The sequence below is a fragment of the Halyomorpha halys genome, unplaced genomic scaffold (assembly GCF_000696795.3).
Source record: "Halyomorpha halys isolate HHAL.00 unplaced genomic scaffold, Hhal_1.1 Scaffold808.1, whole genome shotgun sequence".
Classification (NCBI taxonomy): Eukaryota; Metazoa; Arthropoda; class Insecta; order Hemiptera; family Pentatomidae; genus Halyomorpha; species Halyomorpha halys.
The window spans coordinates 572,382-585,108 of NW_027111618.1; the positions used below are offsets into that span (position 1 = coordinate 572,382).

Consider the following 12,727-nt stretch of genomic DNA (forward strand, 5'->3'; position numbering starts at 1 on the left):
TCAGTTCTGTTCTATAAGATTTGAGTAACCAGAAGAAGGGTCACAAAGGATCCGATTGATCAAAGTAACACAATCAAACATATTAAAATAATTAAGATATTAAAAATAAATAAATTAAGAAAGAAAATATATTTTTATTATTACTGATTAATTATTTATTACCTTAATAAATTGGAATGTGGCAATAGGTGGTAAATGTTTGATGTATGGGTAGTAGAACGAACCAGCAGGATGAGCTGGAAATCTACTGGTTATCCTATAAATAACTCCCTGAGGTTCGGTAGCCCAGTTAGGAGCGGTGAAAGTAAAACCATTGTCTGTACCAGCATCCAAGGGATCAACCTAAAATAATTATTACTGTAAAAATTATTTTATTTGAATCATAAAAATAATTTGAAAACTCCTAAGGAAATCTCCACGCGGTATGGCTGTATAATTCTACTCCCAATAAAAGGCTAGGGATAGAGGAACTAAAACGAAACTCCCTAGGATTAATTACCCTATTTGTACTTTGAGGAACTATTCCAAAAAATCTGAGGATACAAAAGCTTAGGAGGATATATATATGAAGGAAGAAATTGAAAGACTAGGAATAACGGACCAGGACTGTCTGGAGGGAGAAAGATATAGAAAAAGACTGAAGGAAATCAAAGTTCTTGTGGGAAATAGAAATTTAAAAAAGGCGGTCGCATGGACAGAAGAATGAAAACTAAGGCATGCGGAGGTAATATGGGAAAAATGGAAGGAAAGGAAAAACAAAACCAAAAGAGAAGCCAAAAGTAATGATATTTGAAGTAATGATAATTGAAAAAGTGAAGTTGATCAAACATTGGTATGGGTAGGATATGATATACTATCAATAACAACTTCAAATCTAGTCCAAAAAAAAACAACAAAAAAAAAAACACAAATTTTTTTTATTACACCAGAGATAAAAATGATTCGTCTTGGAATTGAAAACTTCAAAAAATAAAATAAAATCAATTCCAGTTTTATTGTGTATGCTTTTTATTGAAAGATAAAACTATAGATTTATTCTATACATAAAGGCTATAAAGTCATCCCATTTTGAAATGCGATGATATGAAGAAATAATCTTTACTCTATAATACTTAGTCCCCTAAAAATAATAACAATGTACTATGAAAGAAGCGTCTGCTGTATTATAGACGAATAACAATTAATAAAATCAAAATTGATTGCAGATACATAAATAAATATGTGTACAAACTTACATAGACATTTATTATTTACTTTTATTCAAGAGAATAATCATTTAGAGGATGGGGAAATAAAAGGTGATTAAATGCTGTAATATATTTAGTTTATTTTTATTTTCAATAAACTAATCATTAACGATTTTACCCTAAAAGAACAAAAACAAAGCCGTGAGAAATAACTTAGTATATTGGGAATAATACTTCAAGTAATAAACAAAACAGAGATTTTAAGGGATATTTTGAGACTCGTCCACCAGAATGACCTATACTTTTATGAGCAATTCTCTTCTATAGTTAGGAGATCTCTTTATTTAACTTGATAATTATTCTTATAGATGTCCAATAGTTAATAGACTAACACTCCACTATAACACTTCAGAATTGTAGTTTTTATTTTGTTTATATCATACTTTGTAGTTCATTATTTGCATGAAAATTCAATAATATAACAATTCATCAACTAAAATTTATTTATTATAATGTTTTTCTATAATTAAATTTATATAGAATATTTTAGTCAGTAATGCAAATGCATCAAATTTTTAAAATATGTCACCTCAATTGTGATTGTATCCAACCAGTTTCCATCAACACATAACTGAAAAGAATCCAGACCAACAAACCAGTCAGGTGAGGGAATGATTCTTGACATGACAGAGACCTGAAATGAATAATTCATTATAATATTAAATGAAACAAGAAATGAACAATAAACCCAGAGTTACAAATATGTAAATGATGAACAGTACAAGTTTGAAATCTTAATTTATGATTTACTGAGTAGAAAGTAAAATACTAACATAATTTTGATACCTTACTACTAACTTAGGAATAATGTTTAGGAGCCAGACCATTATTATTTTTCTAAAAAGTGAAATGAGGTGAACACCAAAACTCAATGGATACTTACAAAAACAAGTAATTTGCATGAATTGCTAAAAAAGACTTTGGAATGAAACATCCAGTATTCAAATTTTATTTATTTATAAAATTTTGAGGTTATTTTTAGGAAATTAAATATTTTTTAAATGAATAGAATTTGCAGGATATCGTTCTTATTATAGATTTTTTAAAAATGTAATTGATAAAATAAAAAAAAAAGAAGTAAAATTTCGGGATATAGGTACATTTTATTCTCTTACTTTTTTGAAAAAAACAATATTTTAGTTAAGCAATATTATACTTTTTTAAATTTACTAAATCAATAATGTCCACTAATAGTTTTTTTACTCTTAAATAAAAACAACAAAAGCATATTTTAATGTAAATCAGTCAATAACACAAATCATTATCTAAATTTAATTTAACTTCTTAATGCCTGTGAAATTTTGTCTCAATATAATCTAAATAGATACCTCACAGACAGTCATTTTGTCCACCATTGTCACCTGAATCGATAGCTTAATGGTCCTTCAAATATCTAATACTAAATAATGGTCAATGCATACAAATTGTTGGAATCCTCATAATCAAAACATCAGAAAATAATAATAGTCAATCTTTTTGTTAACATTTTCAAATAAGCTTACCTGAACACGAACGTTCCGCAAAAGACGTATACAATTATCAAAAGATTTTTCGTTGAGCAAGATTGGCAACTCGTGAAGACCGCTTTAGTTTCTGATTAAACCTTGGAACGTATTTCGCGTCTCGGCTTTGTATTTCAGTATTTATAAGTTTTCTTTCTGTGATTGTTGTGTTAATTACTACTATAACGTGTTGTTTTTAATCGTTCGCTACCTTCCAAGTGATAATTTTGTGAAATATTATTCAGTGCTGTAAAGAGATTACCAAACCTGCCTAAGCTGGAGCTTCACCATCTTGTTTTTGAAAAACGTTCTCAAATCTTAGGTAGAGTTCCTTATGCAATTATTTGTTCTTTATCTTCATCTAATCATCTTAATACTATGTATGAAAACATTTCAATATCTTGAATCCTCTTATGGTAATACGAAATAAGCTTCAGCTGCGGAAATTTCAAAAATTTAAAGTTAGGCACAAGATCTTTTTTTTCGATTCTTTTGAAAGTATCCCTGAGTCTTCTCGTTTTCTAAATGTGTTAAGTATTTCTTTATTACATTAAATACATTTTTTAAAGGCACAATTAAAAATTATTAAAGAAAAAATGAATGATATTAAATAAAATTTTCTAATATTCCTGAGAACAGACAAGTTCCTATTAGTACGGGAACTGATTATATCTATTATAACAGGGATTACTATAATCTGTAACTGCCTAGTGTTCCAAGAATGTCTGTAACCTGTTACTGGTTACTGTTCCAAGGGTGTCTTGTAATCTGTTAGCCACTCGTTATTGGAATGTCATTACTTATAATTATTTTTGTTCTTTTTACAGATAGGTATTATTGCTCAATTTTGATTGACTTATACCCAAGAACAAAGTTTACTTAGTTTTCCTTTTTTTTTTTTTAATTTTTATTTATATTTGATTTTATAAGTACATGACTTAAAATATGTCTTGTAAATAATTAATGCAAATACTTGAGTATTTCTAAGAATAACCATTATTAGAATTGATAGATTAATTGTGTTCCATGTTCTATAAGTTCTATATAAAGTAGAAAATAAAGTATGTTATAGGAAATAAATAATCTTTTTCACATTAAAATACATATTAATTAATATTACTGTATTTAGATTATTGATAAGAAAACTACACAGATTTAAAATATCTAGTTAGTTTTGTATAAATGTTGTAAATTTTCTTCTTATTATATTTTTTAGTGTACATACCTATTTCTTGTCTCAATTGAGTCAAGTTTGCCATGGTCCCATTTTTATGAAATCGGGATTACATATAATCTGGTCTTGTGCTTATCAATTGGTTCTAGCGAATGATGCAAACTCTAGCGGCGAGAACTTCAAAACTCATTTATACAGAATGCTACAAGCTAGTATAGGTCTGACTTTCACTGAAAAGGATCAGTTGGGGATTTGTTTATCTCTTGAGAAGACTTTTCTTCCGCTCGCTTTATAGTTGGCTATCTTCTTAGAATACAGCCAACTATAATTATATAATTTTGAATTTTAAGTCGTTTTGTTATCTAATTATGTATTTGTTGTCTACTTATTATGTGATTAGAGTGCTTGTATTGAAGATGGCCGACCACGAGCGTTGTCGTTAGTCGTTTTGAGAGACGTTGATTATGTTTGTTCTTTTTTATTTAGTTGGCAGCGTTAAAAATGAAATTTTTAAACTATTTTATTAAGAAAAAAAAAATTGAAAACGATCTTGACACTTTCCAATGATTCTCATTTATGAGAATTTAGGCTCTGACTTCAACTGTTAAGGATCTGTTGGATGTTTGCTTATCTCTTGAGCGAGAACAGCGAGCGGAAGTGGACAAAACCACTTTGCCTTTCAAATTCAATCTATTAGATTCCATGTTACCTGGTTGTTCTTTCTCCCTTCACTTAGGTTTTTTTTTTTTTTTTTTTTACTCTGTGAGCCCTGTTTCATAATAAAGTACGAACTAATTTTCTATTAGTGTAGTTGTTTTTACTTATATGAGAGCTTTTAGAGGCGCCAACATTGATTCTGATCACTATCTCACAATTGCCAGGTTCAGGGCCTGGATATCAGAAATCAAAATGGAGCATGATCGCCAAATATCAACACTGAAAAGCTGAAGGATCCGGAGGTTAGGCAACTCTTTACTGACAGCATGAATACCAAAATTAAAGATCTGTATCAGGCTGATAATATGGATCAACAGTGGCAAACATGTAAGGAAACCATGGAGGAACTGGCAGTTGGTATGCTTGGATACCAAAGGCCAACGTTGACCATATGAAGTAGATTGTAGGAAGATAGTCCGGGTGGTGGTCAATAAAGGTATCAAAATAGTAAAAGAAAACTATTTATTGTTAACCAATGTTTCGCCTCACTTATTATTTCTTTTTATATACTATATAAACATAACAATTGTTTCGGAATGTTTTTATTTTAATGTCATTTTAATTCTAAAATGTTTATAACATGTTCTTTCATTTAGCCCTGACGAAGTCCTAAAAAGTGGGGCAAAACGTTGGTTAACAATAAATAGTTTTCTTTTACTATTTTAATAACTTTAAGAAAGTGTCCTGATTTGATGAAGAAGAGTGACCAGCAAGAAGAACATTGCTTATAGAACAATGTTACAGCGAAGGCATACACGAAGATCAGTGCAGGAATACAGATCTAGAAGAAGGGAAGAGAAGGAAACCCATCAAAGGAAAAAAAAGGGCATGGCAGCCTTCTGCAGATGGAAGACCTTCGGAACAGTAATGAGGTAAGAAAATTCTTCCAAGAAATAAATAGTAGCCTACAGACATTTAAACCTAGAATAATGAGGGTAATCTCATCACAAATAGTGATAAGAATTACTTAATAAAGAATTAAGTAATAAAAATTACTTCGATGCCCTCCTTAATGACGTGGCAGAAGAAGGAAGAGGGGAAATAAAGATGGCCCTAGGGGAATTGGAGCCACCTGATATGGACGACTACAGTATAATGATGGGTGTGTGGGAGATAGAAGAAATCCCTTATGAATGGTACAAAGTGATTATATGCCCGATTTACAAGAAAGTGGGTGTGCTTGATTGTCGTAATTATCGCGGCATATCCCTCTTACCATGTGCTTATAAGGTGTTCTCTCAGAAGCTTTATAAAAAGCTGATTCCTTTTGCCGAGCAGAATATAGCAAAGTACCAGCCAGGCTTTATGAGAGGAAAGTCTACCATAGATCAGATATTCCATCAGAACCATTCTGGAGAGGTGCAGAGAGTATAATACCCACACACAGAACCTGTTCATAGACTTTTGAATGGCCTATGATAACATAAAAAAAAAACGATCTGTACCAGGAACTTCTAGAAATGGGAACAATGCACAGTGCGTGTTTAGGGTGACCTGACTGACAGCTTCGAAACCCACACAGGACTTAGACAGGGTGATTGCCTCACATACCTTCTCTTTAATTTAGCCATCGAAAGTGCGGTACGGAAATCTGCAATACAAGTTGGGTGAACTATCTTCAACAGATCTATGATTTTGGCTTTCGCCAATGACTTAGATATTGTCGGAAGAAACCCTACAGATTTAAATAACGCTTTTATCTGTCTCCAGATAGCAGCGGCTAGAGTGGGTTTAGAGATTAACGAAACAAAAACCATATACATGCACCCAGGCCCACAGCTAGATGTGAACGAACAATCACATTTTATTACTGGAGGATTTTCATTTGAAAGGGCGAAGGAGTTCAGCTGTCTTGGATCGCAAGTAAACGCGGATAATGATATTCAAACAGAAATACATCGCAGAATTATGTCCGCAAATAAATGCTATTTCGGCTTACTGAAGCATTTCAAGAGCAGGGCTGTTCCCCAAAACATCAAGATACAGCTGTATAAGACTCTGGTGAGACCAGTTCTCACTTATGCCTCCGAATGCTGGACACTGCCCAGGTCACAGGAAGGCCTTCTCCTGAGGTTCGAGAGGAGAATATTGAGGAACATTTATGGCCCGATTTGTGCTGATGGGATCTGGAGGATGAGAACAAATGCTGTACTGGCAGGCCTCTACAGCAACCCGAATATTGTAAGGGTGATCAAAGTGGGATGGCTTCGGTGAGCAGGCCATTTATTAAGAATGACCCAGGATCAGATTCCTAGGATGATCCTGGGCGAAAGGATATATGGGACAAGGAGAGTAGGAAGACCCCGGCTTCGATGGATCGATGAAGTGGCAGCGGTTGCCAGGTCTATCTTAGGAATCCGCAATTGGAGAGCAGTAACAACCATTAGAGAGGACTGGTGGACAAAGTTGTGGGAGGCCTTGACTCTACAAGAGTTGTAGTGCCACAGATGATTAGTTTTTACTCGTTACTGTATCACTGACTTCTACATCCGTGACTTGTAATTACATACTTATTACAAAATTAAATTAGTACCGCTACAGCCCATGAAGGGTTCAGTACTTCGTAAGGAAACACTGTTACTAGACCGACGGTTGTGCAAGGAGTTGATTTGGTCAGAATCACGCTCGACCGCCTTATTTTTACCTAATTAAGGGTACCCACTTCATGAGGCTGGATGGACCCCAGAGGACTCCCGAACCCAGAGGACTGACTTAACGTCCACGGGTAATAGATAATAATTATCTGCCACAGCCAGATTCGAACACCGGTCCTTGGAGGTAGTAGTCCATTGCCTTACTAATGAACTATTCACTCCCACTTTGTACTTATTAACTCCTATAATACCACTAATAGTCGTCCTCATCAGGAAACCAAAAGTATAAGTGTTTGTACTCGGTAATTTGTATACTTGTATTTACGGATAAAATCCTAATAGCTTTCATTATGAAATGAGAGGTTTTTTTTCAGGGTTTGGAGAACGTTTTTAGGTATTTTTTTTTTTTAAACCAGAATGAGAAAATTATCGATGGTTGGTTATTTATTAACACCAGTATTTATAAAATATACTTCTAAAATCGTGCTTATATATCGAGTTTATATGGTAATATAAATCGACAATGTTATGTGGAGAAACAATCCCGTTATATTATCATTCAAGATCATTATAGAAATTTGTGAATGTATAACATATTTTGACATATTATTTAACTAATGATTTGGAGAATATTTCACTCAAGTGGCACTTTATCATGGAAATTAAAGTTAATTATTCTAAAGAATAGTATTATGAAGCTTAGGGATTAGCTTACCCTGGAGTGGTTGCCATCGGCGAAGAAGACGGCTTCAGTTCTGCCTTGCCCCGAAGGTACAGGTGGTCCTGAGAAGTGGTCCAATCCTCCAGGTGGAGGTTCCCATCGCCCTGCTTCAGCGAACTCTTTCACTTCTGGAGATGATCTCCTCCCGACTCTGAAGAGGGTGTAAGATTTGTCGTGACTCACTCCTGCAACACAGTAAAGTTGTTACGAATGGATTTGGAAGACGGTTATTTCATTTATCGTTCTTATAGGTACAAGTTAATGTTATACATTTATGGGAAGACTTTGTCGAATCAAGAAATATAAAGTAATATGGTTCTTGACCAGTATTTGACTAGCTAACCTATTTTTGTGTTGTTGCGGGTTGTAACCTACCTCATTATTAGCCGGTCAACAACTAAAAATTTATTTGATAATTGAGGTTTTCATGTTTTATTTGTACAGTGGAACTGGAAATGAACTTCATTTTCTTCCATCACGTACAGATTTTTCGTAAAATCAGGATATGTAATACAAATTTTGTAAGACAAACTCAATCACGTAAATCCTTTTCGTTTTCTTATCATTTGAAACCTATGATGTAACTCTCTGCCTTTCTAAGTAACAACAGCTTTAATAAATGTGAACCTAGACACGCAGGAACAAAAATAGGAAGTATTTTAGGTGAAATGGAGTAAGAAGAATCAAATTAGTTTTTTGAACTCCAAAAAGAAAATATGAAGAAAGTATTTTCTTTTTTCTTTAATTATTTGAACAAAATATCGATACCTCGCAGTGATGAAGTACATACAATGTAAGCTCTCTTTTTTTAGGAAAATTACAACTTTTCAATTAATGTTTTGACTTTTATTTCTGTGGCCTATGAAATGAAAACAATCCCTCACCATGGTTAGAATAGGTTGGTTACCTCTATGGTAACCTCTCACTCCAACCGTATGTTAGAAATGACTAGGATGGGGTCATAAAGAAAAAAAAAGTAAATGGCCTAGATATACAAATATAAACGCTCATGTTCAACAAGGATAATAAATTAAATATTCTTTTATATAAATTAATAACGACAACTGATTACTAAGCTCATATTGTATATTACTCATATTTCTCACTATTAAATACATTACTGTGGATTTAACATTATAAAAGAGACAAAAACTACCGATTCTTTTTTAAAGGTAATTTTTCATGTTTTGTTTTTTTCTTACTTCTTTTATTGTAAATATATAACAATATTAAAATATACCTAATATATAAACATGTAACTTAAAAAAAAAGTCAGTTTTTTTTTTTTTCTCGTACCCTCCTGTAAAGATTTTAATGGGTGTTTGGTACGTCCTATATTTTTTTTAAGTTACATGTTTATATATTAGGTATATTTTAATATTGTTATATATATTTACAATAAAGGAAGTAAGAAAAAAACAAAACAAACTTCGACCTGAATACTTACCTTTAAAAAAAAGAATCGGTAGTTTTTGTCTCTTTTATAATATTAAATCCACAGTAATTTTTCAAAGTCAGAGATTTTAATGGGTGTTTACATATAGGAGGTATGCTATATGTATAGCTGGGTGTAAAGTAAGTCAAAGTTTTTTTTTTTTTTTTCTTACCTCCTGGAGCAAAGAAGAAGGCATTTACAAATATATATACACAAACATACATATACCGGCTATTTGATTTTCTTGGTCAAAGTTTGAGATTTTACGTACAGATAAAAGTAACAATTTAAGATCCAATTCTATGGGAACATTCAAATTTTTAAACTCATATACAGGACTGATGTTATTCAATTTTGCCACGTTTTGGGTTCTGTTCTCTTGGTATGCGGAACAACTTCACAAATATGATGGCGATCTTCCATTGCCGTTGTATCACATGCTGGACAAATCTTCTGTCCAAAGTAATTTTATGTGAATCGAGATTAAGAGCGATTGCATATTTACCAGAAAGTTTGAATGAAACAATCATTCTCAGGTAAGCTAAGGTCATTAGGTTATTCTGGGGAACGTCCGCTTTAATGAAAACCCTTCTGCACTACGGACGTTGAGCGATTCCTGCAATAACGCATAATCTTTTCACTTGACGAATTCTCAGTAGCCTTCCAAGATCTCCCACATTCTGATTTCAATACTGTCCGAATCATCAAATCACATTCGGAAGCTCTCCAGAAGTTTCCTCAGCTTTGTTACCCGATTATATTGCTAACTCAACAGATTATTACTATCCAGCTGTATCAACTTTAATAAAACACTGTTTGGAAGAGCGAGTGGAATTCATGTTGGGTATTTTTATCAATCCGAATGTTTGCTTGAAAACATGGTATCCCATAGGAATGGATGCCATTTCAAAGCTTATAGTGTGGGCTATTTCATTATAAAAACAGTAGCCGCTTGTAATAACCGGCTTGTATATTTTCCAATTTCTCAATGTACTTACTATTATATTAGTAGTGGTAAAATATATTTATCGAACCCCTGTTCGGACTGACAAGTACTTGTTTTCCTGCCTTAGGCCAGTGGTCTGGGAGTGGCAGGGACCGATTGATTAGAAACTAAATCGCCATTTACCGACTGATATCGAAGCCAACACTTACGTCTACTTTAATGTAGATTGCTCTCAGTGGCAATCACGTAGCTAACTCCCTCAAAGCCATTCACCCTTAGGTCCATGTTTACGCTTTTATAAATGTTTCTATTAGGCGGAAGGCCGTTAGCTTGTTGAAGGAGAAAGGGGTGGGAGGTGTAATTGCAGTATCATCGAATATGATAGAATGGAAATCATATTTTTTGCACATTATCTATAAAGGACATCTTTTCCAATATCAACCTCGCGCATAAAAGCAGTGAGTACTTACCACTATTCCATTTAATATTGCTACAGTATATTTATTTAACCCTCAGAGAATCTTAGTTGTATTTATGATATAATCTCTATATAACTGCCAATGGTTTCTTCATTTATACAAGATGTTTCGGGATTAAATGTCCTAACTGAAAATGTCAATTAAAGATCTCAAAACAAGAAATTCCCTTATCTAGGTATATCCGCTTTGTTGTATTCACATCTAATGATTTTAATTGATATGAGTTATGTAGATTATTATAAATAAATTAATGTGTGTCCTAACTGCTTGAATAATGAAATTTAGCATTAACATTCATGTTAAATGTTGTTCAATGTGATTACCTCAGGCATTAAACAAGCTTTACATCTTACTTCCAACAGCAGTGGCCGAAAGAAATGACAGTAAATATAAGTTATTGTTTCGCAATTTGTAATTATCCTCTTTCCTAAAGAATACACGCCATTGACCGGGCTTGCCTAGACTGTTTAATATGTTAATTAAGTAATTAATAGATATTTGTTACTATCACGCTGTATTATTACAAATCTGACACCACTGTATTATTCTGACCTGATTTTTTTAGGAAGAATGATAATTGAAAACTGTGGAACTATAACTCATATCTAGGATCGTGCCGTTCGGCCAATGCGGAAAGATGCCGAAACCTGTCTTAATTCTCAAGGTAATCACTTTGAACAACATTCAATATGAATATTAATGTTTACATTTCATTAATAAAGTAGTTGGAACATCTATTAATTTATTTATTATGTCCAGAATAATTCATAAAAATGGAAGTCAAGAATATATCCTAAACAAGCGGTAACGGACATAACTTCAATGACTTTTTTCCCCTTGTTTTGAGATTCATCTATATTTTCAGTAATCCTGTAGTCATCCTAAAACACCATGCATACAGATCCACTCTCCTAACCTCTACAGTTTTCGCTGAGCTATAATAATAACTATAATTGTGGTTTATAGTCTTTCTTTTAATGATATTATTGGTTTTGGGCTAACCTTTTCCAGTTCTTCTCAATTACATCTGATTCTGAAATTTCCAATGCGATGGGGTAATTTTTTTTTTCTGATTATGATATTAAAACGTTTCAATGAAAAAAAACAAAACATAACATATTAATGTTTCAACATTCCTTGAATCATTTTGTAATCTATGCACTCTAGAAACTGAAGGAGAAGAAAATAAACATTAGTAGTTGTTTCTTAAATCACAGCGTCAAATAATTGTTACAATAAAAATTAATATAATAGTCTAATTGTTTAATTGCAGGAGCATCAAATTCATGAACAAATTATGAATGATATTATAGTTATAATTTTGTTGATGAATTTAATGATTTACTAATAATATAACTATCAGACTGTTTATATTTATTTTTATTGTAGTATACGTGATAATTAGCTGTTTTGAAATAATAAATAAATAATTTAAATATAAATAAATGGATGGATTATTTAAATTAGAGGTGGTTTAACATTTTATCTAACAATTTATAATGAGGGGCGAGTAAAGCAAACCGAAAAAAAAGATATTAGGTATTAAGACAGTTCGGAACTTGTTTATAATTTATCGTCTTATTGCTTTTAGTACGACATTACTTTAACAAAGTAATTTTTTCAAATTGGTATCTTTTAAAACAGGTACTTATGAATTGTACAAATTTCAAGCGTTTAAGTCTCTTAAACTAGTAAATGTATTTACTAAAAATTTCGATACTATGCTTTGATGGCAACTTTTAGGGTATTGTTCCACAAGAAGAAAAAATATATAAAACATAATAGATTTAACATGGAGTCCAAAACTTATCCTGAACACAATAACTGCAATTCCAAAAAAAAAAAATGTTTATCTTCAAATTTGAAATTTTTGCTTCTTCGGACACAGTGTACGGAACCGAAACAAAATAAA

At 32.3% G+C, this 12,727-nt stretch overlaps 1 protein-coding gene across 1 annotated transcript in view; it reads right to left on the reverse strand.

The window, feature by feature from the left end:
* mspo (M-spondin) overlaps positions 1-8,140 on the reverse strand; it is a gene marked incomplete at its 5' end in the record, with an annotated part of 15,002 nt that extends 6,862 nt beyond the window's left edge. The window contains 3 exon segments of the mRNA XM_014429542.3: positions 163-342; positions 1,777-1,881; positions 7,950-8,140. Of these exon segments, the coding sequence (XP_014285028.3) occupies positions 163-342; positions 1,777-1,881; positions 7,950-8,140 (476 nt within the window).
* Between the last annotated feature and the right edge of the window lie 4,587 nt (positions 8,141-12,727).